This window comes from Panulirus ornatus, chromosome 5 (genome assembly GCF_036320965.1).
Source record: "Panulirus ornatus isolate Po-2019 chromosome 5, ASM3632096v1, whole genome shotgun sequence".
Lineage (NCBI taxonomy): Eukaryota > Metazoa > Arthropoda > Malacostraca > Decapoda > Palinuridae > Panulirus > Panulirus ornatus.
Window position 1 is genome coordinate 29,424,284 of NC_092228.1, and position 26,165 is coordinate 29,450,448.

Below are 26,165 nucleotides of genomic sequence, written 5' to 3' on the forward strand. Positions count from 1 at the left end.
TTCTTCGCACAAGTCTCCTTCCCAAGCTCACTTACTCTTACCAGTCTCTTCACCCCAACATTCTTCTTTTCTGAAAACCTCTACAAATCTTTACCTTTGCCTCCACAAGATAATGATCAGACATCCCTCCAGTTCCACCTCTCAGCACATTAACATCCAAAAGTCTCTCTTTCGCGTGCCTATCAATTAACACGTAATCCAATAACGCTCTCTGGCCATCTCTCCTACTTACATACGTATACTTATGTATATCTCGCTTTTTAAACCAGGTATTCCCAATCACCAGTCCTTTTTCAGCACATATATCTACAAGCTCTTTACCATTTCCATTTACAACACTGAACACCCCATGTATACCAATCATTCCCTCAACTGCCACATTACTCACTTTTGCATTCAAATCACCCATCACTATAACCCGGTCTTGTGCATCAAAACCACTGGCACACTCATTCAGCTGCTCCCAAAACACCTGCCCCTCATGATCTTTCTTCTCATGCCCAGGTGCATATGCACCAATAATCATCCATTTCTCCATCCACTTTCAGTTTTACCCATATCAATCTAGAGTTTACTTTCTTACACTATCACATACTCCCACCACTCCTGTTTCAGGAGTAGTGTTACTCCTTCCCTTGCTCTTGTCCTCTCACTAACCCTTGACTTTACTCCCAAGACATTCCCAACCCACTCTTCCCCTTTACCCTTGAGCTTCGTTTCACTCAGAGCCATAACATCCGGGTTCCTTTCCTCAAACATACTACCTATCTCTCCTTTTTTCTCATCTTGGTTAAATCCACACACATTTAGACACCCTAATCTGAGCCTTCGAGGAGGATGAGCACTCCCCACGTGACTCCTTCTTCTGTTTCCCCATTTAGAAAGTTAAAATACAAGGAGGGGAGGGTTTCTAGCCCTCGCTCCCGTCCCCTTTAGTCGCCTTCTACGACATGTGAGGAATGCGTGGGAAGTATTCTTTCTCCTCTATCCCCAGGGATATTCTTACCAAAGGTAATTCATTCCTTTTCCAGAGAGAATGTAACTCTCAAACCATACTCTAAGTAGCCAGCTCTACCAAGGACAGGGTCTTCAACATTAAATCTTAAAAACCAAACAGGCCCAGTTATCACAAAATTTGACCTCAAATCAAAAACACCTTAGTTAACCTTGAGAAGATATATGATAAACTACATAAAAAACTTGCCTTAACTAGTTCAACACAAACTGCTGACTACCCAACTTGTGGATACTTTCAAAAGGTGCATGTATGAGATGCTGAAGACTTTAGTAAATGATCTACATGCATGATCCCCTTGACCATGTGTGACAGCATCAGAATGGGAATTTCCTATGAATTCTTGCCTCTGTCAAACAGTTATGTCAGGTTTGATCAAAAATGAGATATCAACACCTCCAAGCCTGAGCAATAGTCAAGTTTGTCAATATCACCCATGGAAGCTTCCATAAAGGTATCCCTATGATATTTATCTATATTCATTATACTTAACTGCCGTCTCCCGAGTCATTGAGGAAGTGCAAGGAAACAGACAAGAAATGGCCCAACCCACCCACATACACATGTATATACATAAATGCCCACACACGCATACATATACACTTCAACATATACATACATATACGTACACAGACATATACATATATACACATGTACATATCCATAATTGCTGCTTTCATCCATTTCCGTTGCCACCCTGCCACACACGAAGTAGCAGCAAGGCAGCGCCAGGAACAGACAAAAAAAGGCCACATTCATTCACACTCAGTCCCTGGTTGTCATGTGTAATGCACTGAAACTACAGCTCCCTTTCTACATCCAGGCCCCACAGACCTTTCCATGGTTTACCCAAGACACTTCACATGGCCTGGTTCAATCCATCAACAGGTCTCTGACCCCAGTATACCACATCGTTCCAATTCACTATTCCTTGCAAGCCTCTCAACCTCCTGTATGTTCAGTCCCCGATTGCTCAAAATCTTTTTCACTCCATCCTTCAACCTCCAATTTGGTCTCCTGCTTCTCCTTCTTTCCCTCCACCTCTGACACATATATCCTCTTAGTCAATGTTTCCTCACTCATTCTCTCCATGGTCCAAACCATTTCAACACACCCTCTTCTGCTATCTCCACCACATTCTTTTTATTACCATATATCTCTCTCACCCTTTCATTACTTACTTGATCAAGCCACCTCACACCACATATTGTCCTCAAACTTTTCATTTCAAACGCATCCACCCTCCTCCGCACAACTCTATCTATAGCCAATGCCTTACAACCATATAACACCGTTGGAACCACTAATCCTTCAAACATACCCATTTTTGCTCTCCGAGATAATATTCTCACCTTCCACACATTCTTCAATGCTCCAAGAACCTTTGCTCCTCACCCAACATGTAACTCACATCTGCTTCCATGGTTCCATCCACTGCTAAGTCCACTCCCAGATATCTAAAACACTCCACTTCCTCCAATTTTTCTCCATTCAAACTTACCTCCCAATCAACTTGTCCCTCAACCATACTGAACCTAATAACCTTGCTTTCATTCACATTTACTCTCAGCTTTCTTCCTTCACACACTTCACCAAACTCAGTCACCAACTTCTGTAGTTTCTCACTGGAATCAGCCACCAGTGCTGTATCATCAAAAAACATCAACTGACTCACTTCCCAAGCCCTCTCATCCACAACAGACTGCATGCTTGCCCCTTTCTCCAAAACTCTTGCATTCACCTCCCTAACCACCCCATCCATAAACTAACTAAACAACAATGGAGACATCTTGCACCCCTACCACAAACTGACATTCACTCGGAACCATTCAGTTTCCTCTCTCCCTATTTGTACACATGCCTTACATCCTTGGTAAAAGCTTTTTACTGCTTCTAGCAGTTTAACCCCCACATCATATACTCTTAAAACCTTCTACAAAGCATCTCTATCCACCCTATCATATGCCTTCTCCAGATCCACAAATGCCACATACAAATCCATCTGCTTTCCAAGTATTTCTTATATACATTCCTCAAAGCAAACACCTGATTCACACATCCTCTACTATTTCTGAAACCACACTGACCTCCCCCAATCTGATGCTCTGTACATGCCTTTACCTTCTCAATCAATATTCTCCCATATAATTTCCCAGGAATACTCAACAAACTTACGCCTCTGTAAGATATATACATCCACATATCATCATTCAAACTGTGTGCTTCTATTAAACTTGTAAGTAAATTTGGGAGAAAGCAACATGAACTGCCAGTTAATGTTTGGTCCTTGTTGAAACCAGGTTCACTTCTGGTAGATGATAAATGACTAGATTTACAAAAAGAAAGTCCCAATCCAGACTAATCACTTTGTGATACAGCATCTTATTCTCTCTTCAAGTGGTATGCTCCAGAATCAAACCCCTCTTGAGAACTAGTTGATATATGACCAATGAAGCCAAGACAGAGCTACTCCACCTCCGTTGAAACAATGTACCACTGGTGAGTTCAGCAAACAGTGGTATGATATATCTTTCTTTTACCTTGCTTCATACTGGGCAATATATAATGCCGTTCATTTGTTTTTGCTCTGTAGTTTTTACCTAGTTTTTGTTGATTTTTAAGTTTACTCTAGTAGAGCCTGACATCACTGTGATGGTAGTCACCAATGTAAAATCCAAAATGCTTCCATAATGTGGAGTTTGTTTTTTACCTTTAAAAGGTAATGTGTGTTTGAGATTTTTTTTTCCTGTGGGAGACTATTGTTCTGTATGTGCAGGCCTTATCTGATAATTCTATAATGATCTTACTCTAAAGTGTGGACTTGTTAAGATGGTGGTCACAGTTTTAAAGCCAAATTACTTTAAGAATGAATGATTAATGATTTTATCTTTAAAACTGTTTTCCTTTCATGCTTATTTGCCATTTCAAGAGTCAATGAGGTAGCACCAGGAACAGATAAAGAAAGGATGCATTCACTCACATCCATTCATGTGTAATGCATGAAAACTGAAGCCCCCTATTCACAAATCTGATGAAGTGAAAGGGAACAGGTAGAGTTAGTATCTACATATCTACAGGGAGGGTAAAGGGGCATACAATGAAGAGGTGCAACAATGTAATGGAGAAATTATTAGAAATGCATGAAGGCTGGTGTAAAGCCAGGTGAGTAATGCAGAGTACTGAAAAGGAGAAAAGAGGTAAGGTACCCTGAGCAAGATATCCAGTAAAAGAAAGGTGAAAGATCAAACAGCAGGAAAAAAAAAGCCACAGGGAAGGAAATGGCACAATGAAAATGTAATAAACTTATAGTGAAGTTAAGGATCCTGATAAGGTGGCTAATATCTTATGGAAAGAGAAATTAATGAAAAAACCATCAATTTTTGAAGTTAAGGATCCTGATAAGGTGGCTAATATCTTATGGAAAGAGAAATTAATGAAAAAAACCATCAATTGCATCATATGGACACTTTTTCAAAAGACATGAAAAGCAATAACTGCAATCAACATCCCATCAAGGTAACAAGTCTATTCCTAAGAAACTGGACATTCCAGTCTTACCAGCCTTCAGTGAAATGGCTGAAAACTTTACCTCTGCATAATAAATTTTCAAAAAAAGGTGCATATATGTACTTGATCCACCATATTTAAACAAGAAATGACTTGTGGACAACACATAAAGAAAAGGAAGTCCCCTATTCTTGTGTGGTTAAAGAAGATGGGCAGTAAGCAAACTATCTATAAAAGGTAGATGAGAATATGGAAAACCCTTTTGTGTGATATCTATCTTCAGCTCATGATTGTGCTGCCAGTATTAGCCAATTCCACACAAAAGTGATAATAAGAGATAATACTGATAACCTTGATGATGTAGCTATCTTTTAAAATAATACATATCTATGTACTGACATGATGCAGTGATGTAAAATAAAGAAAACAATGAGCATAACTAATGACATGATGATGAATATGACCTGATTGTCAGAGCTTGGACTTTAGACAAAATATTCTTTTATAACAGTGAAAACCTATTACCAGTGAGGTGAAACTGTCATATGTGGATGATGCAGGAGATAACAGTTCCACTAATCTTATCATCCTGAAGACAACAAGGGAGATATCCTCACACCAAAGGTGACTTAAAGATATACCACAAAAGTTGCCCAGTATTAGCTTTCCCCTTTTTAATAAGTCTACATAAATAGTATAACACATAAAAAATGCAAAAGTAAATAAAAATTCTGGAGAAAAAAGTTATCCAGACTGTGGAAATGCAAATAGATAGCAAAAATTAATGAAAAACAGACAAAAATGAATGAAAAACTGACAGACAGCTGACAACTCTCACCAAACAAACAACACATGATTCATCTTGACCATGTGCCTCTCCAATCAAAAATCATAAGGTCATAAGCCTAGTTTGTTCAATAATGATGAGAAGCTTCACAACCCTCCTCCTTTTTCTTTTGCTGAGTTTGCAAGGTAATTCTGTTTAAACTTTAGCCATGTTCTAGTAACTTCAACGTTATGGTAACATCTTAAACAATACATAAAAACAAAACCTCATATGTGCACATTTGTTATATCAGCCATTACAGTGCCACTTATGCCAAATGGGCTATTCAAAAATTATAGCAGAAAAAACATATGGACTCAAACAACCGAAAACTGGTTTCATCATTTCTCTTGGTTAATAAAAACTATATCATACCCTGATGGCAAAATATCTCATTGAGTATTACAGTACTCTAACTGCTTAAGTAAGATGTGGTGAAAAAATAATGAAATCCAGAATTCGAACTTTGTTTTAATTTCAAGCCACACAGAACTTGGCAAAGCACTGCATAAACCAAGGATGTGACTCTTATGGGTTTCCTCAGATTTCTGTTTTCATAACATTTTGATCATTCCAGAGATTCATATTGCAGCAATCATTCATGATATAGCAATACTGAAATACGATGGCAAAAGAAAATAACTGGCTCAAATGGATTAATCCCTCTCCAAATAATATGGGAAATATGTACTGTAACTTTTCTCTACAATCTATTCTGCAAATTTCATGGATGGAGAATGCCATTTCATATTACAAAAAGGCTGAAAACTAAAGCTTCTGGGGCTGTGCCCCCAACAAATTGTTTTTTAATACAAAATATTCCCATACCATGATTGAACGGTATGTACTTCGGAAAATAATGCTTTTCCATTACACACATGCAAAACAGGAAATAATATAGCACTACAAGACTTGTTATCGCTCAACAATTCTCAGATCAAGTCAAAATAAAATAAGAATAAACAGAAAAAGTTAAAACTGCTAAAAAAACTAATCATGTATTTGAGATTATCTAGGTAGTTTTCTTTCTGAGTCAGTTGCAAAGTTTGGAGAAGCATGTGCACACAAAAGTTCATAAACCATGTTCTGACCCTTACACTTCAATGAAATGCACTCCTCCATCAGGACTAAAGTGCAATACAGAGACTGGTTTGAAAGTTAATGTGAAATTAGTGCTCCAAATTTTAACCAAAAATTTTGAAGGAAAATAAGAATGCATATATATCAAAACCAACATTATAACTGGTTTTAATCTTGATGTGGACAATATGCTGTAATTCTGACAAACTGACTTGAGCACCATTTTTCACTTATATAAACCAGAGTATTATGGTTCACCACTGCCAGCATACAAAACAGTGAGCTGAACATGTAGCGTGTATCCCAAGATATCTCGAATATCATTTACATGAAATTACTAATCAAAGTCAGAGAAAACTAAGGGGAATAATGTGGTGGTATATGTATTGTGAGAAAGATTCTCAGGGTGACTTACAATTCAAATTGTTTTTGCCATTAAACATAGGCAAATGATATTTGGCCAGAAGAACATACAGACAAAACCCAACTTAAATGGAAAGAGCCTGTATCTCTTCAGTATCACAATACAGCATTACATTTATATCAAAGAAAACTTAAAAAAAAAAATTATTCTAATCTCATGGAAAGCTAAATTATCCTTATACAGGCAACAGGTGGGTGTGGAAAATGAGACAGCCCTGCTATCTCCATGAACATTATAGCAATATGCAAATAATAACCTGTTTGTAATCTAACCATAGATTCCTAAACACCAGATCCCCTTGCATGAATGAATGCTCACCATCATCTTTTCTATATAAGAAAGCTGATGTCATAATCTAAACTCCACATATACATAAATATACACAACTAACTTATGCCTCCAAACCCTCAAACTACACTACATGAATTATCGGAGTAAATACAGGTAAGAAGGATCAGGAAGAAAAATAACAATTGCTCACTGTCTTCCTCCATAGGAAGAAATACCTCTTCATGTGTTATAAACACTGTTCCTATCTTAAGTCAGCCAGATAGCATGAGCAAAGAGAGCAAGGCTGAAAGGAAGCCAGGGGGAAACAAAATTACTGCAGAAAAGTTGGGGCATTGAGTAGTTGGATTAGAACTGGGACTACATTCAAGAACAGGGAATAAGCTGGGGGAAAGAAGGCTGTGATCTCTATGAATATGTTGCCACCAGGTTATTGATTTCCAAAAAAGATCCAGCTTCTGTAGAATTTGTGAACATAAATTTACTGGGAGGAAAGAGTAAAGTTTATCCTACAGGTCCAATGATGAGAGAGGGCAGCTGTGTCAAAAGCTGAGAAATCTTTCATCAGAGAGACACACACCAGGAGAGCATTGCATTTGATGGTGAAGTGGTCTGACTTAGGTGAAACAGCCAGAATGAAGATCCATCTGAAGGCAGTCTGTCCTAAGGTCACTTCTAAGAACTGAGGTTTGGATCTACACAAAGCATCTACCCATTTACTGCAAAAACCCCAGTGGTATTTGACCAACATTGAAAAACTGAGCTTCCCTGCTTATACGAATATCTATCCCATGCAGGAAAAGAGTGGATTGCAGATTGCCATTGTTTCCTTAGCAATATGACGCAAAAAATCGTTTTTGGAGGATGAGGAAAATCTATAAATGAAGATGGTGCCTAAGGGATCCAATTACTAGCAAAGCCAAGTTTACTAAAATCCTTTTAAAATATTGCTTTGAGGCTCACTTTGAACACTGACAAAGTAAGCCTTCTCAGAAAAAAATTCTCTTGGTAAGCGGACTTGTGCCTAGCCACTCAAACTGAACTTTATCAGCTTAGTAAAATTCCCAATGCATAGAGAGAGACAAATACTATGTACTGAATGTTGGATTCATCCTGATATAAAACTGTCCAGGTATGACAGGATGTTTATTTTCCTGAGAGAACAAAGAAGAAATAATCATTCTTATTATTCTGGTGAAAAAAGCTGGTGCAAGACTTTGGCCAGAAGGCATGACTGTAAACTGCCAAGAACTTCTTTCTCTTTGAAACCTTGCTAGTTTATGAACATTGGAAAGAAGAGGATAAGGCAGCATGCATCCTTTGATTTTATTTCTGCCATCCAGAAACATGTGGAATAACCTTATTTACCTACTGACAAGCAGTAAACGTAAGCCTCTTTACAAGACTGAAAATGCAGAAAGTTGACAGGTCGAAGAAAATCCTTTTGAGGATGAGCTCTTTTTCTTGCATTAAAGAGAAGATGTAAATGCAACACAATCATTGCTTCAGGGACTTTTCTGGATCATATGCTGATGAAACTGCTAAAGACTTTTGTTGGAGGCTAGCATGAATTATTGTGAGAAAGGAGAGAAGTGATCTATGACTTTCCTACCCAAGATTTTCTGAAAAACTTGACAGAAAAAATTAAGTCTATCCTGTAATTTCCAGAAAGTCACTTAGACTGAGAATTTTCTGCATTTTTTTCCAGGCTAGCAGAAATTCTCTTGACCACTGGACTGTATGGGAAGAAATGAGTCCAGACTTTCTAATTTTGACCTTAGCCACAAAAAGTTACAATGAAGAGCTTCTTTCTGGTATTTAAGAGAAGGCTTCAATGTTCTATGCAATCATATGAAAACACTGAAAGTTATGATATGAAAATATTGTTGGAAATGATAACTAAGGGTGAGCTTCATTTGTCCTTAGAATTGTGTATTAACTCTTATGTGAAGAGAGAGGCACAGAAAGGAAGGAATGAACCAAGGAGTTTGCTTTTGACCTTCTGAGGAACCATGAGGCCTAAGTTTTGCATTTTCATCTTAGATGCAGACCCACCATTACACACAAATGAGGAAATCTTATACTCTAAAAGATCTATTGTGGACAAGATTCCTTTAATTTGAACAAACTTTAACCTGAAAAATGCTAGAAAAAAAGAGACATGAAACACCTAGAGCAAAATGTGCTATAAATCTGCCTCTATATTGCCCAGGGAAACAGCAATTTGATAGAGGTTAAGGTTAATTTTTTCTATGAACATGAGGGGACTGTAAAAAGTCTACAGAGTGCTAATCTATTTGGTCTTTGAAAGAAGTCATGAAAACTTGTTGAAAGGATTGGGACTTGTATGCAAGTATTAATTTACCCTTTAATCTAAACAGCATTTATGACGGAGTTTTTAACTCACTAGGTAATCTCATGTAGGATTTTGGGATGTCAAAATATATCTAAAACTCTACCCATGGAGAACTGCACTTAGTCTTTGTACTTTCTATTGCTTCATGCTAAAAGTGTTTGACAAAGTCGCCATGGTCAACACTACAACAGTAATGTATATTTCTAATCAAGAAGTGGGATAAATCTTCTCCTCAACAGACACCACTGAGATAATGTGTTTAGGAAGGGATTTTACATCAAATCAAGCACAGCTCTAAAGACTTATGACCAGAAGAAAGATCTAAAACCCATCTAATTCCAGCAGAAGTTACCTCTGATAACTGTATCATCTCACTGTAATTTAGAATAATTAGAATTACAGTATAATAATTTCACAAGGTGTAATTCAATATAATTCAATAAAAGTAACTACTGAACAGTTTACATGCAGTTAAGATAGAGCCACTGATTCAGAATTAGAAACAATTTAGTACCTCAACTTCCCTGTTACCGAAGTTAAAAGAAAGCCTAATGACGATTTCTTCCAAACTTGATCATCAATTCCCACATTAGCGAAGTAGCACCATCAACAGAGGAAGAAAGGCCACATCCACTCACATCCTTTCTCTAGCTGTCATGTGTAATGCAATGAAACCACAGTTCCCCATCCACAACTATGCCACAAAGACCTTTCCGTGATTTACCTCAGACACTTCACATGCCCTGGTTCAGTCCACTGACATCACACTGACCCTAGTACAGCACATCATTCCAATTTACTCTATCCCATGCATACCTTTCACTCTCCTGCATGATAAGGCCCCAGTTGCTCAAACTCTTTTTCACTCCCTCCTTCCAACAATTTGGTCTCCTTGTTCTCCTTGTTCCCTCCACTTCTGACACATATATGCTTTTCATCAACCTTTCCCACTCATTCTCTCCATATATCCACACCATTTCAGCACATCCACTTCATCTCTCTCAACCACACTCTTTTCATTACCACACCTCTCTCTTACTTACTTGTTCAAAACCCTTCATATCAAACATCGTCCTCAAACATTTCATTTCCAACACACCCTCCTCTGCATAGTCTAATCTATAGCCTATGTCCTGCACCCATATAATATTGCTGGGGATATTATTCCTTCAAACATACCCATTTTTGCTCTCCCAGATAATGCTCTCTCTTTCCATACATTCTTCAGTGCTCCCAGAACCTTCACCCCCTCATCATTCCTACGACTCATTTCTGCTTCTATGGATCCATTTGCTGCCATGTTTACTCCCAGCTATTGAAAACACTTCACTTCCTCCAATTTTTTTTTTCATTCAAACTCACACCCCTAACTAACCTGTCCCTCATCCCAGCTAAACCTAATAACCTTCCTTTTATTCACAAAAAAGCTCAACTTTCTCCTTTCACAAACTCTTCCAAACTGTTACCAAGTTTTGCAGTTTTTCACTTGAATCTCTCACCAGTTCTGTGTCATTATCAAACAATAAATGACTCACTTTCCTGGCTCTCTCATCCCCCCCAAAGACTGCATACTCACCCCTCTCTCCAAAACTCAAATCTACCTCCCTCACCATCCCATCCACAAACAAATCAAACAACCGCAGCGACATCACACACCCCTGCTGCAGACCAACCCTCACTTACAACCATTCACCCTCCTCTCTTCCTACTTGAGCACACATCTTACACCCTTGATAAAAACTTCTTGCTTCTTCTAGCAGCTTTCTTCTCATACTGCAAATTCATAAGACCTTTCAACCCTATCGTATGCTTTATCTAGATCTATAAATGCCACATACATATCCCTCTATTTCTCCAGGTATTTCTCACACATTCGTTAATGCAAGTCCTTGATCTATACATCCTCTTCCACTTATAACACACTGCTCTTCCCCAGTCTGATGTTCTGTACATGCCTTCACCCTTTAAATCAACACCCTCTCATACACCTTACCAGATACTCAACACCTTTATCCCCATTGCCTTTATACAATGGTGCTATGCATGCATTCTGCCAATTCTCAGGTACATCACTGAAAGTCCTAACTATCTGAACAACACAGCCACAGTCTTTCTTAATAAATTCAACTACAATATCATCCACTCCAGCCATCTTGCCACATTTGATCTTATGTAAGGCTTTAACTCTCATTTGCCTTCTCTTTTAACCCCAGCACCTTCCTCTTGACCTCTTGCCACTTTCCCTCATACATTCTCCAATCACTTACACTTCTTCCCAGTATGTACTGCCAAAATGTCTCTCTTTTTCTTACTACCCTTTCTAATCTGCCCACCTTCCACCTTTTGCATGCCACATGCATCTCTTGCACATGCCATCACTGCTTCCTTAAATACGTCCCATTCCTCACCCAATCCTCATCCTCCATTTACTCTCACCTTCTGCCATTCTTCACTCAATCTTTGCTGGTATTTCTTCACATAAGCCTTTTTTCCAAGCTTACTTATTCTCACCACTCTCTTCTCAGATATTGTTTCCTCTTTTCCTTAAACCTCTGCAAATCTTCACCCTTGTCTCTACAAGACAGTGATCTGGCAATTCACCAGCTGCTTATCTCAGCTCATTTATTTTCAAAAGTCTCTCCTTTACATGCCTATCAATCAAAGGGTAATTCAATAATACCTGTTGACCACCTCTCCTACTCACATATGTATACTTGTGTATGTCCCTTTTATCAAACCAGGTATTCCCAATCATCAATCCTCTTTCAACTCCACAAGCTGTTCACCATTTCCATTCAATTAAACCAGGTATTCCCAATCACCAATCCTCTTTCAACTCCACAAGCTGTTCACCATTTCCATTCGTAATACCAAATACCCCACAGCACTCAATTAAACTCTCAACTGCCACATTATCATCTTCGAATCATGATCACCCATCTGGTCTCTTACATTAAAACTGCTGACATATTTGCTCAGCTGCTCCCAAAATACTTGCCTTTCTTGACCTTTTTTTCCAAGGCCAGGTGCATAAGCACGAATAATCACCCATTTGTCAGCAACCACTTTCAATTCTACCCACATCAATCTAGAATTTACCTGCTTACACTCTATCACACACCCACAATTCCTGCTTCAGGAGTAGTGTTACTCCTTCCTTAGCTCTTGTCCTTTCACCAAACTCCTCACTTTACTCCTATGACATTTCCAAACCATCCCTCCCCTTTATCCATAAACTTTGTTTCACTCAAGAGTCAGCAAATCCACATTTCTTTCCTCAAACAAACTATCTATCTCTCTCCTCTTCTGATCTTAGTTACATCCACACACATTGACACCTCAACATTAGCATATGAGGAGGATGGGCACTCCCTGCTTGGCTCCTTCTTCTATTCCTTTTTTTTAGAAACTGAAATACAATCTTTTTTACTATTATGCTTAAATGCCATCTCTCACGTCAGCGAGGTAGTGCAAGGAAACAGACGAGGAATGACCCAACCCACCCATGTTCACAAGTATATAGATAAATGCCCACACACACATATAGACTTCAAGGTATACATGCATGTATATACACAAACATACATATATACACATGAACATATTCATACTTGCTGCCTTCATCCATTCCCATCGCCAGCCCACCACACCTGAAATAACATCCCCACCACCACCACCACCACAAATGAGGGAGTGCCAGGAAAGGAAGGACAAAAAAAGGTTTCATTTGTTCACACTCAGTCTCTAGCTGTCATGTGTAATGCACCAAAACCACAGCTCCCTTTCCACATCCAGGCCCCACAGACCATTCCATGGTTTACCCAAGACGCTTCACATGCCCTGGTTCAATCCATTGACAGCACATCCACCTTGGTATACCACATTGTTCCAATTCACTCTATTCCTTGCATACCTTTCACCCTCTTGTATGTTCAGGCCCCAATCGCTCAAAATCTTTTTCACTCCATCCTTCCACCTCCAATTTGGTCTCCTGCTTCTCCTTCTTCCCTCCATCTCTGACACACATATCCTCTTTGTCAAACTTTCCTCACTCATTCTCTCCATGTGTCCAAACCATTTCAACACCCTCTTCTGCTCTCTCAACCACACTCTTTTTATTACCACACATCTCTCTTACCCTTTCATTACTTACTCGATCAAATCACCTTACACCACATACTGTCCTCAAACATTTCATTTCCAACACATCCATCCTCCTCCGCAACCATACAACATACTCGCTAATTCTAAAAATAGTGATTCTGGGTGCAAAGTATTTTCTGATGTAAGGTGGAGAGGTAAAAATTGTTATATATCTAGATATATTCCAAAAAACATCGGGTAGTGAATTAGGAAAAGTGGGACAAAAACAACAATTGTGTCCTGAACAAAGCACATAGAGATAAGTGTCAGTTTGAAGATGCAAAAATAATAGAATGGTGCAATCTACAGTACTTCCATGCACTTTTTAAAATGATTGGTAAAGATAGGTTGCTAGAAAAATTCAAGTTGTAGAAAGAGTAAAGAAATAGCAAATGGGGATAGTAGTAGAAAATGCTTTAAAGTGTGGGTACACTGAAATGGTTTGAATAATAAATATACAAAGAATGGCAAAAAGTCTACATGTGCATTGGGTAAGGGTGAACGTAGAAAGAATCCAAAGATAAACTGGAAGGACAAGCAGTGCAAGGTTAAAAGAACAATTGGTGTATTTGAAGGTGGCACTACATAAACAGTTGTGCTGCACAAGAGGATATGATACATTCATCACTAATAACAGGGATACTCAACTAATTTAATAAGCCAATGAACACATAATACTCTGTATGAAAATTCTGTGTCCAATGCAGTACAGTACATAAAATCTCACTGCTATTGATAAATCTATGCGGTGATTACTAATGACTTCAGTAATGATCAACATTAATACGTTTTTAATGTATTTTCAAAACAGGCTGGTGTCAAGGCCAGAATGGAGATGAGAATCAATGGTATCAACGATACATTTGTCCTAGCAATTTCATTCGACTGGGAAACAGCTGCTATTATTTCAGCAGTGAGATGGCTACATGGCACAATGCTCACTTTGCCTGCTGAGACCATGACAGTCAACTTGCCTCCCTCAAGTCACAATGGGAAGATGAAACTATTTGCACTTATCTCAGCAAGCCTCATTTTGGTAAGAAAATATACTCTCATTCCCATATAAATCATATGGGTGATATATTAAGGAATGTCTTCAAGCTTAAAATGGTGGTTACCAATCAACTCATATTCTAGTACTAAAATATCTAAACTCGCCATCACTATTGTACATCAATCAATTTACTTGAAACAGTTACATATTTCATACCCTCCGATTACCTTCCTGATTTCACTACCTCCCATCAGATATCCTTTGTTTCCTAAAAACTTTTCATAAATTTCAAATGCCAAGCAGCTATATCTTTTAGTCAAAACCACTTTTAGTTTTTTTCAACAGTGTGAACCATGTCACAGCACTTCTTTATCAAAAATGTACATTTCTTAAGGTTTCCAAACATCTAAGTCAATTATTTTCAATAGTACACCTGCATGTACATTAAATAAAAAAAGAATGCATATGCTGCGGCTGGATGAGAAGAGTAGGAAATCATAGCAATTATAGCACCAAAATGTGGATCTGAACCCTTATGCTTCACCCTCTACTAGGGTTTTCCAAATCAAAACATCACACCTGAGCCCCTGATCATTTCTAAAGACCATTAAAAATTATCAACTTAGACTCCTTGATTTTGCACATAGTAAAAAGGGACTGGTTAGAGGTCACATTAGATCACTCCTTACAAATTTTACCTCAGTTTATATTATCGGTATAGTAAGACTGTCCCTCCTTTACTTATGATTCTATAACTAATGAACTGTCATATGCCTTGCTACACCAGGAAAAATATACTAGTCTAGTGACAGAATAGCATTATGATACGGAGGATAGCTTCAAAAATCCTGTGATCCTAATTCCTAATGGGTTTTGAAGAGTTTAAAATAAAGTCCAGTGATATAACTATCACATCATTCAAAATGTATTTTTGTGAATAAAATATCTCAGATCATAATGTGGAATCACAATCAGTTTCTATCATTTTGTCATTCTAAACCAAGAATGGATGAAATTTTTTTTGTATATTTTGTTTTTCCAAATTTTTTCAGTTGTGGGCAGAAGTCCTTGATAAGCCTAAACTTTGAATGATGAAAAAGAAGCAAAAGATACAGAGGGGAAAATAATTTCCCATATTTCTGGGAGCATGTGGGAAGCTTGCTTTTTGAAAAGGGACAAATCATAGGAGAGAGGAGAGACAAGGGATAAAACAAGATGGTTTGAAAGTAGTTTTGAACAGGTAGAATCTGGATGAAGTGGAGTGTTTTAGGTACTTGGAAATGGATGTGGCACCGGATGGAGCCAAGGGTCTTAACTGAGTCATAGAATGAGTGGGGAAGCTAAGTTCTTCGGGGTATTAAACGTCTGTAGTAACTCTATGCTATCTATCTAAATCTCTGATGCCTGCTACCTCAGAGAACCCCCATCAAGGGGCAGCCATAGCAAAAGAGTTTCTAAATATCCCTGTTCTTACATGCCTTCTTCATATACACCATTTTATGCACTCCTCCCCATTTCTCTCCCTCCATACTCTTCCACCCTATTTCCCACGTTACTCTATATTACTCAAACAGAGTGGAGTAACTCCAAGCATGTTTTGTATTTCTTCTGGAATCACATTAAATAACCTTTCAAGATTGTTTGCAGACCACCTGTGTAGCATTTATGGATCTGGAGAAGGCATATCATAGAGTTGATAGAGATGCTCTGTGGAAGGTATTAAGAATATATGGTGTGGGAGGTAAGTTGTTCGAAGCAGTGAAAAGTTTTTATCGAGGATGCAAGGCATGTTTACGTGTAGGAAGAGAGGAAAGTAATCGGTTCTCAGTGAATGTTGGTTTGTGGCAGGGTTGTGTGATGTCTCCATAGTTGTTCAATTTGTTTATGGATGAAGTTGTTAGGGAGGTGAATGCAAGAGTTTTGGAAAGAGGGGCAACCATGTAGTCTGTTGTGGATGAGAGAGCTTGGGAAGTGAGTCAGTTGTTGTTCGCTGATGATACAGCACTGGCAGCTGATTTGTGTGAGAAACTACAGAAGCTGGTGACTGAGTTTGGTAAAGTGTGTGAAAGAAGAAAGCTGAGAGTAAATGTGAATAAGAGCAAGGTTATTAGGTACAGTAGGGTTGAGGGACAAGTCAATTGGGAGGTAAGTTTGAATGGAGAAAAACTGGAGGAAGTGAAGTGTTTTAGATATCTGGAAGTGGATTTGGCAGTGGATGGAACCATAGAAGCGGAAGTGAATTATAGGGTGGGGGAGGGGGCGAAAGTTCTGGGAGCCTTGAAGAATGTGTGGAAGTCGAGAATATTATCTCGGAAAGCAAAAATGGGTATGTTTAAAGGAATAGTGGTTCCAACAATATTATATGGTTGCGATGTGTGGGCTATAGATAGAGTTGTGTGGAGGAGGGTGGATGTGCTGGAAATGAGATGTTTGAGGACAATATGTGGTGTGAGGTGGTTTGATTCAGTAAGTAATAAGAGGGTAAGAGAGATGTGTGGTAATAAAAAGAGCGTGGTTGAGAGAGCAAAAGAGGGTGTTTTGAAATGGTTTGGTCATAGAGAGAGAATGAGTGACGAAAGATTGACCAAGAGGATATATGTGTCAGAGGAGGAGGCAACAAGGAGAAGTGGGAGACCAAATTGGAGGTGGAAAGATGGAGTGAAAAAGATTTTGAGTGATCGGGGCCTGAACATGCAGGGCGGTGAAAGGCGTGCAAGGAATAGAGTGAATTGGAACGATGTGGTATACCAGGGTCGATGTGCTGTCAATGGATTGAACCAGGGCATGTGAAGCATCTGGGGTAAACCCTGGAAAGTTCTGTAGGGCCTGGATGTGGAAAGGGAGCTGTGGTTTCGGTGCATTATACTTGACGGCTAGAGAGTGAGTGTGAAAGAATGTGGCCTTTGTTGTCTTTTCCTAGCACTACCTCGTGCACATGCAGGAGGAGGGGGTTGTTATTTCATGTGTGGCGGGGTGGTGATGGGAATGAATAAAGGCAGACAGTATGAATTATGTACATGTGAATATATGTATATGTCTGTGTGTATATATATGTATATGTTGAGATGCATAGGTATGTGTATTTGCATGTGTGGACGTGTATGTATACACATGTGTATGTGGGTGGGTTGGGCCATTCTTTTGTCTGTTTCCTTGCGCTACCTCGTAACGTGAGAGACAGCAACAAAGTAAAATAAATATATAAATAAATAAATCTTTATGGTATGTTGCTAGGAATTATTCTGAGCTTGATAATTCTGTATCTTCCTTGTTGAAGTGCTTTTAGATCCTTAGCATCAATTTTCATATCTTTTATTGGCTGGCAAGCATATATTATCATGTATCTCTCCCTTCTTTCAAGACTTCTGGATTCAAGTTCTTTCAGCCTCTCATGATAGTCATATGCTCCAAGCCATTAATAATGCTCATGGGGTGCTTCTGTATTTTTTCCAACTTGTTTATTTCCATCTGTTTAATCAATGGCCATACAATACAGCAATAATCCATTTTACTTCTAATGTACACACTGAACTTTTTCATCATTGGTTTTCTGTCTCTTGTGAAAGTTCTCATTATCATACCACTTATTATTTTGCTTGAAAGTCCTGTCTCACATGCTCCTTGATTAAAGTTTTTCATTTATAATAATTCCTAAATCTTTGACATTATCTCGCTAATCTATTTCTTTCCCTGTAGGGCCCTTGTAGGAAGCCACCAATGTACTGTTAAATGTGCCATAACTCGTTTGCTCAAATTTCTCTACATAAATTCCATTTGATTCTCTTACGCCTATTTCCTAGTCATATCCAGGTCTTTTTGTATGAGAGAACTCTGGCAGTTAGTGCAGCCTCACTGAGATGAACTGAGCAGGGTGTGATGAGATGATTGTGGAATATGGAAGGGTTAGCAAAGAAAGCCTTTGAGGTTCTACATGTCAGAGGTGGATGGTGCAAGGGAAAGACCATAGAGATGAGAGGATGGAATGAAGGAGACAATGGAGTAATAAGGTCAAAATGTTAAGGGGGTAAGAGGCATATATGTGATAGAATGAACTGAATCGATGACGTACATGGAAGAGGGGGGGGATGTGCTGTTCATAGGTTGAATTAGGGCATATGAAGCAGTCAAGGTAAACCAGAGAATAGTCTGTTCAGCTTGGATGTGCACCATATGTGACAGTTATAGAGTAGATGTGTGAAAATGGGGCCACTGTTCATCTGTTTCCAATGTTACCTTGCTCAGGCAGAAGTATAAAAAATCATGGCTGACGGGAAAGATATTAAGATGTAAGAGATTCCAAATTTTGAAAGTATTGGGAAATAAAAAGGTATCTTAAGATGTTTACGGACACACAGTAATTATGCCATACACTAGAGAATATCGTTTTTGCTGAATACAGTGCTGCCTTGTCATGATGGTAACATCTACAAAGGAGAAGCAGAATCCAACAGCACAAAAGTCTGAAACTGGTCAAGTTTGGAAGTCAGATTGGAAAAGTTGATATGTCAGATTGCTTTGGAATTACCTTTGGTGAGTAAGTGGGTGGAACTAGAGCCACCCTAGATGTGGGAGCAATATTCCATACAATGAAGGACTAGTCCTTTGCATAACTGAAAAAAAGAGAAAACTTCAGCATCTGAACAAGATGATTCTTTTGAGGCAGGCTTAGCTATTTGAAAAATGTATGCTTTCCAAATTGGATTATATATTACAGTGATACCAAGTATGCTTACTGGACTGAGTAAAGACACCACAGAACCATCAAAGGAGATGGGAAAGTTGGGAAAAGTTTTTGAGAAAGAGACAGAGAGAGGTGCAGGAAGAACTGCACATTTCCAGAGATAAAAAAAAAAGCATCTCCCTACAATAGGCAAGCCCTACAAACATATGAGAGAGCACTTGCTGAGTGGGAGGTTGAAACACTGTATTATTCCCTAAAATAGGGGGTATCTACGATGGTTCATCCTCATCAACTACTGCTGTACTAACAAGGCCAGCATAAGGACCTAACAAACTTAGAGCATCCAACTTAGGCCTACAAACGTAGAGCATCCAACTTAGGCCTATGATATAACAATACAAAGATGTAGTAGCACCAAGCAACTAGCCGCCACCACCACCAATTACTGGTCACTGGGTATGTGCCTCAGGCCTGTTCCTGTCAGGAGCCACAGAAATTTTCTAAAAAAAGAAGAAGAGGAAGAAAGGGAAGAGAAAACAAATGGATGCTCATAAGCTCTACCAACGGTTCAGAAAGGGTTTTTCATCACCACTCTTTGTGACTACTATTTGTATGATACTGGGAGAAAGTTCTCCTCTCGAGTTACCATCTCATGACTCTACATGCCTCAAAACTTACATATCTCACCTGTGAACAAAATATATTTGTACCTGAGGGCATGTCCACATAAAGTAAAAAGATCTTAAAGGATATCTTTAAGAAAAATTTCAGAAATTACCTATTGTAAGAGAAACCTGAGCTCATGTTCTGAACCATCCTCTGCTTGTGGCTCCTCTGGAGCCACACAAGGAAGGTTAACCAGATATGAATTGAGTTCATATTGAATAAAGGTGTTTGTCAAATGCCAAGACTTTCTTGCTAATCTCTTCTTACTAAAGATTCCTTAGTAGAAAGCCAAGACTAAAGCCAATTGCCTTAAATAATGGGCTCTAGCAGTCAGACCAGGACATGGACAACCAAATTCTTGATTCAACAAGTTATGTTTTCTGCTTTTAAGTGCTAAATGAAACATGGATAAATGAATTAAGTTTTCCTCAGGAATTTTCAGAGACCAAATCTTTATTCTTGACTGGTCAAAATGGATAATATTCCATAGGAGTAATTTTCTATGACTGAAAGATTTATTCCTAAACCCATGTCTCCTAAAAGATGATCTTCAAACTTCTATAGCTTCAACAACTAGACATTGCATCAGATTTCACTAACACTAAATTCTGATCCTAAAGCTATTTACTTATTTATTTTGCTTTGTCGCTGTCTCCCGCATTTGCGAGGTAGCGCAAGGAAACAGACGAAAGAAATGGCCCAACCCACCCCCATACACATGTACATACACGCAAATATACATACCAATACATCTCAATGTACACATATATATACACACACAGACACATACATATATACACATGCACACAATTCACACTGTCTGCCTTTATTCATTCCCATCGCCACCTCACCACACGTGGAATAACATCCCCCTCCCCCCTCATGTGTGTGAGGTAGTGCTAAGAAAAGACAACAAAGGCCCCATTCGTTCACACTCAGTCTCTAGCTGTCATGTAATAATGCCCGAAACCACAGCTCCCTTTCCACATCCAGGCCCCACACAACTTTCCATGGTTTACCCCAGACGCCTCACACGCCCCGATTCAATCCACCGACAGCACGTCAACCCCTGTACACCACATCGCTCCAATTCACTCTATTCCTTGCCCTCCTTTCACCCTCCTGCATGTTCAGGCCCCGATCACACAAAATCTTTTTCACTCCATCTTTCCACCTCCAATTTGGTCTCCCTCTTCTCCTCGTTCCCTCCACCTCCGACACATATATCCTCTTGGTCAATCTTTCCTCACTCATTCTCTCCATGTGCCCAAACCACTTCAAAACACCCTCTTCTGCTCTCTCAACCACGCTCTTTTTATTTCCACACATCTCTCTTACCCTTACGTTACTCACTCGCTCAAACCACCTCACACCACACATTGTCCTCAAACATCTCATTTCCAGCACATCCATCCTCCTGCGCACATCTCTATCCATAGCCCACGCCTCGCAACCATACAACATTGTTGGAACCACTATTCCTTCAAACATACCCATTTTTGCTTTCCGAGATAATGTTCTCGACTTCCACACATTTTTCAAGGCTCCCAAAACTTTCGCCCCCTCCCCCACCCTATGATCCACTTCCGCTTCCATGGTTCCATCCGCTGACAGATCCACTCCCAGATATCTAAAACACTTCACTTCCTCCAGTTTTTCTCCATTCAAACTCACCTCCCAATTGACTTGACCCTCACCCCTACTGTACCTAATAACCTTGCTCTTATTCACATTTACTCTTAACTTTCTTCTTCCACACACTTTACCAAACTCAGTCACCAGCTTCTGCAGTTTCTCACATGAATCAGCCACCAGCGCTGTATCATCAGCGAACAACAACTGACTCACTTCCCAAGCTCTCTCATCCCCAACAGACTTCATACTTGCCCCTCTTTCCAGGACTCTTGCATTTACCTCCCTAACAACCCCATCCATAAACAAATTAAACAACCATGGAGACATCACACACCCCTGCCGCAAACCTACATTCACTGAGAACCAATCACTTTCCTCTCTTCCTACACGTACACATGCCTTACATCCTCGATAAAAACTTTTCACTGCTTCTAACAACTTGCCTCCCACACCATATATTCTTAATACCTTCCACAGAGCATCTCTATCAACTCTATCATATGCCTTCTCCAGATCCATAAATGCTACATACAAATCCATTTGCTTTTCTAAGTATTTCTCACATACATTCTTCAAAGCAAACACCTGATCCACACATCCTCTACCACTTCTGAAACCGCACTGCTCTTCCCCAATCTGATGCTCTGTACATGCCTTCACCCTCTCAATCAATACCCTCCCATATAATTTACCAGGAATACTCAACAAACTTATACCTCTGTAATTTGAGCACTCACTCTTATCCCCTTTGCCTTTGTACAATGGCACTATGCACGCATTCCGCCAATCCTCAGGCACCTCACCATGAGTCATACATACATTAAATAACCTTACCAACCAGTCAACAATACAGTCACCCCCCTTTTTAATAAATTCCACTGCAATACCATCCAAACCTGCTGCCTTGCCGGCTTTCATCTTCCGCAAAGCTTTTACTACCTCTTCTCTGTTTACCAAATCATTTTCCCTAACCCTCTCACTTTGCACACCACCTCGACCAAAACACCCTATATCTGCCACTCTGTCATCAGACACATTCAACAAACCTTCAAAATACTCATTCCATCTCCTTCTCACATCACCGCTACTTGTTATCACCTCCCCATTTACGCCCTTCACTGAAGTTCCCATTTGCTCCCTTGTCTTACGCACCCTATTTACCTCCTTCCAGAACATCTTTTTATTCTCCCTAAAATTTACTGATAGTCTCTCACCCCAACTCACATTTGCCCTTTTTTTCACCTCTTGCACCTTTCTCTTGACCTCCTGTCTCTTTCTTTTATACTTCTCCCACTCAATTGCATTTTTTCCCTGCAAAAATCGTCCAAATGCCTCTCTCTTCTCTTTCACTAGTACTCTTACTTCTTCATCCCACCACTCACTACCCTTTCTAAACAGCCCACCTCCCACTCTTCTCATGCCACAAGCATCTTTTGCGCAATCCATCACTGATTCCCTAAATACATCCCATTCCTCCCCCACTCCCCTTACTTCCATTGTTCTCACCTTTTTCCATTCTGTACACAGTCTCTCCTGGTACTTCCCCACACAGGTCTCCTTCCCAAGCTCACTCACTCTCACCACCTTCTTCACCCCAACATTCACTCCTCTTTTCTGAAAACCCATACTAATCTTCACCTTAGCCTCCACAAGATAATGATCAGACATCCCTCCAGTTGCACCTCTCAGCACATTAACATCCAAAAGTCTCTCTTTCGCACGCCTGTCAATTAACACGTAATCCAATAACGCTCTCTGGCCATCTCTCCTACTTACATAAGTATACTTATGTATATCTCGCTTTTTAAACCAGGTATTCCCAATCATCATAAATAAATAAATCTTTATGGTATGTTGCTAGGAATTATTCTGAGCTTGATAATTCTGTATCTTCCTTGTTGAAGTGCTTTTAGATCCTTAGCATCAATTTTCATATCTTTTATTGGCTGGCAAGCATATATTATCATGTATCTTTCCCTTCTTTCAAGACTTCTGGATTCAAGTTCTTTCAGCCTCTCATGATAGTCATATGCTCCAAGCCATTAATAATGCTCATGGGGTGCTTCTGTATTTTTTCCAACTTGTTTATTTCCATCTGGCCATACAATACAGCAATAATCCATTTTACTTCTAATGTACACACTGAACTTTTTCATCATTGGTTTTCTGTCTCTTGTGAAAGTTCTCATTATCATACCACTTATTATTTTGCTTGAAAGTCCTGTCTCACATGCTCCTTGATTAAAGTTTTTCATTTATAATAATTCCTAAATCTTTGACATTATCTCGCTAATCTATTTCTTTTCCTGTAGGGCCCTTGTAGGAAGCCACCAATGTACTGTTAAATGTACCATAACTCGTTTGCTCAAATTTCTCTACATAAATTCCATTTGATTCTCTTACGCCTATTTCCTAGTCATATCCAGGTCTTTTTGTATGAGAGAACTCTGGCAGTTAGTGCAGCCTCACTGAGATGAACTGAGCAGGGTGTGATGAGATGATTGTGGAATATGGAAGGATTAGCAAAGAAAGCCTTTGAGGTTCTACATGTCAGAGGTGGATGGTGCAAGGGAAAGACCATAGAGATGAGAGGATGGAATGAAGGAGACAATGGAGTAATAAGGTCAAAATGTTAAGGGGGTAAGAGGCATATATGTGATAGAATGAACTGAATCGATGACGTACATGGAAGAGGGGGGGGATGTGCTGTTAATAGGTTGAATTAGGGCATATGAAGCAGTCAAGGTAAACCAGAGAATAGTCTGTTCAGCTTGGATGTGCACCATATGTGACAGTTATAGAGTAGATGTGTGAAAATGGGGCCACTGTTCATCTGTTTCCAATGTTACCTTGCTCAGGCAGAAGTATAAAAAATCTTGGCTGACGGGAAAGATATTAAGATGTAAGAGATTCCAAATTTTGAAAGTATTGGGAAATAAAAAGGTATCTTAAGATGTTTACGGACACACAGTAATTATGCCATACACTAGAGAATATCGTTTTTGCTGAATACAGTGCTGCCTTGTCATGATGGTAACATCTACAAAGGAGAAGCAGAATCCAACAGCACAAAAGTCTGAAACTGGTCAAGTTTGGAAGTCAGATTGGAAAAGTTGATATGTCAGATTGCTTTGGAATTACCTTTGGTGAGTAAGTGGGTGGAACTAGAGCCACCCTAGATGTGGGAGCAATATTCCATACAATGAAGGACTAGTCCTTTGCATAACTGAAAAAAAGAGAAAACTTCAGCATCTGAACAAGATGATTCTTTTGAGGCAGGCTTAGCTATTTGAAAAATGTTTGCTTTCCAAATTGGATTACATATTACAGTGATACCAAGTATGCTTACTGGACTGAGTAAAGACACCACAGAACCATCAAAGGAGATGGGAAAGTTGGGAAAAGTTTTTGAGAAAGAGACAGAGAGAGGTGCAGGAAGAACTGCACATTTCCAGAGATAAAAAAAAAGCATCTCCCTACAATAGGCAAGCCCTACAAACATATGAGAGAGCACTTGCTGAGTGGGAGGTTGAAACACTGTATTATTCCCTAAAATAGGGGGTATCTACGATGGTTCATCCTCATCAACTACTACTGTACTAACAAGGCCAGCATAAGGACCTAACAAACTTAGAGCATCCAACTTAGGCCTACAAACGTAGAGCATCCAACTTAGGCCTATGATATAACAATACAAAGATGTAGTAGCACCAAGCAACTAGCCGCCACCACCACCAATTACTGGTCACTGGGTATGTGCCTCAGGCCTGTTCCTGTCAGGAGCCACAGAAATTTTCTAAAAAAGAAGAAGAGGAAGAAAGGGAAGAGAAAACAAATGGATGCTCATAAGCTCTACCAACGGTTCAGAAAGGGTTTTTCATCACCACTCTTTGGGACTACTATTTGTATGATACTGGGAGAAAGTTCTCCTCTCGAGTTACCATCTCATGACTCTACATGCCTCAAAACTTACATATCTCACCTGTGAACAAAATATATTTGTACCTGAGGGCATGTCCACATAAAGTAAAAAGATCTTAAAGGATATCTTTAAGAAAAATTTCAGAAATTACCTATTGTAAGAGAAACCTGAGCTCATGTTCTGAACCATCCTCTGCTTGTGGCTCCTCTGGAGCCACACAAGGAAGGTTAACCAGATATGAATTGAGTTCATATTGGATAAAGGTGTTTGTCAAATGCCAAGACTTTCTTGCTAATCTCTTCTTACTAAAGATTCCTTAGTAGAAAGCCAAGACTAAAGCCAATTGCCTTAAATAATGGGCTCTAGCAGTCAGACCAGGACATGGACAACCAAATTCTTGATTCAACAAGTTATGTTTTCTGCTTTTAAGTGCTAAATGAAACATGGATAAATGAATTAAGTTTTCCTCAGGAATTTTCAGAGACCAAATCTTTATTCTTGACTGGTCAAAATGGATAATATTCCATAGGAGTAATTTTCTATGACTGAAAGATTTATTCCTAAACCCATGTCTCCTAAAAGATGATCTTCAAACTTCTATAGCTTCAACAACTAGACACTGCATCGG

The 26,165-nt window shown here is 39.2% G+C and overlaps 2 protein-coding genes across 7 annotated transcripts in view; one reads left to right on the top strand and one right to left on the bottom strand.

Annotated features, from left to right (window-relative positions):
• LOC139748649 (17S U2 SnRNP complex component HTATSF1-like) overlaps positions 1-26,165 on the bottom strand; it is a 134,864-nt gene that overhangs the window by 33,532 nt on the left and 75,167 nt on the right. The gene's annotated exons all lie outside the window — the stretch shown is intronic.
• Positions 5,356-26,165, top strand: part of LOC139748650 (lithostathine-like) — a 61,229-nt gene continuing 40,419 nt past the window's right edge. The window contains 2 exon segments of the mRNA XM_071661907.1: positions 5,356-5,494; positions 14,451-14,675. Of these exon segments, the coding sequence (XP_071518008.1) occupies positions 5,443-5,494; positions 14,451-14,675 (277 nt within the window). The 5' untranslated portion in view covers positions 5,356-5,442.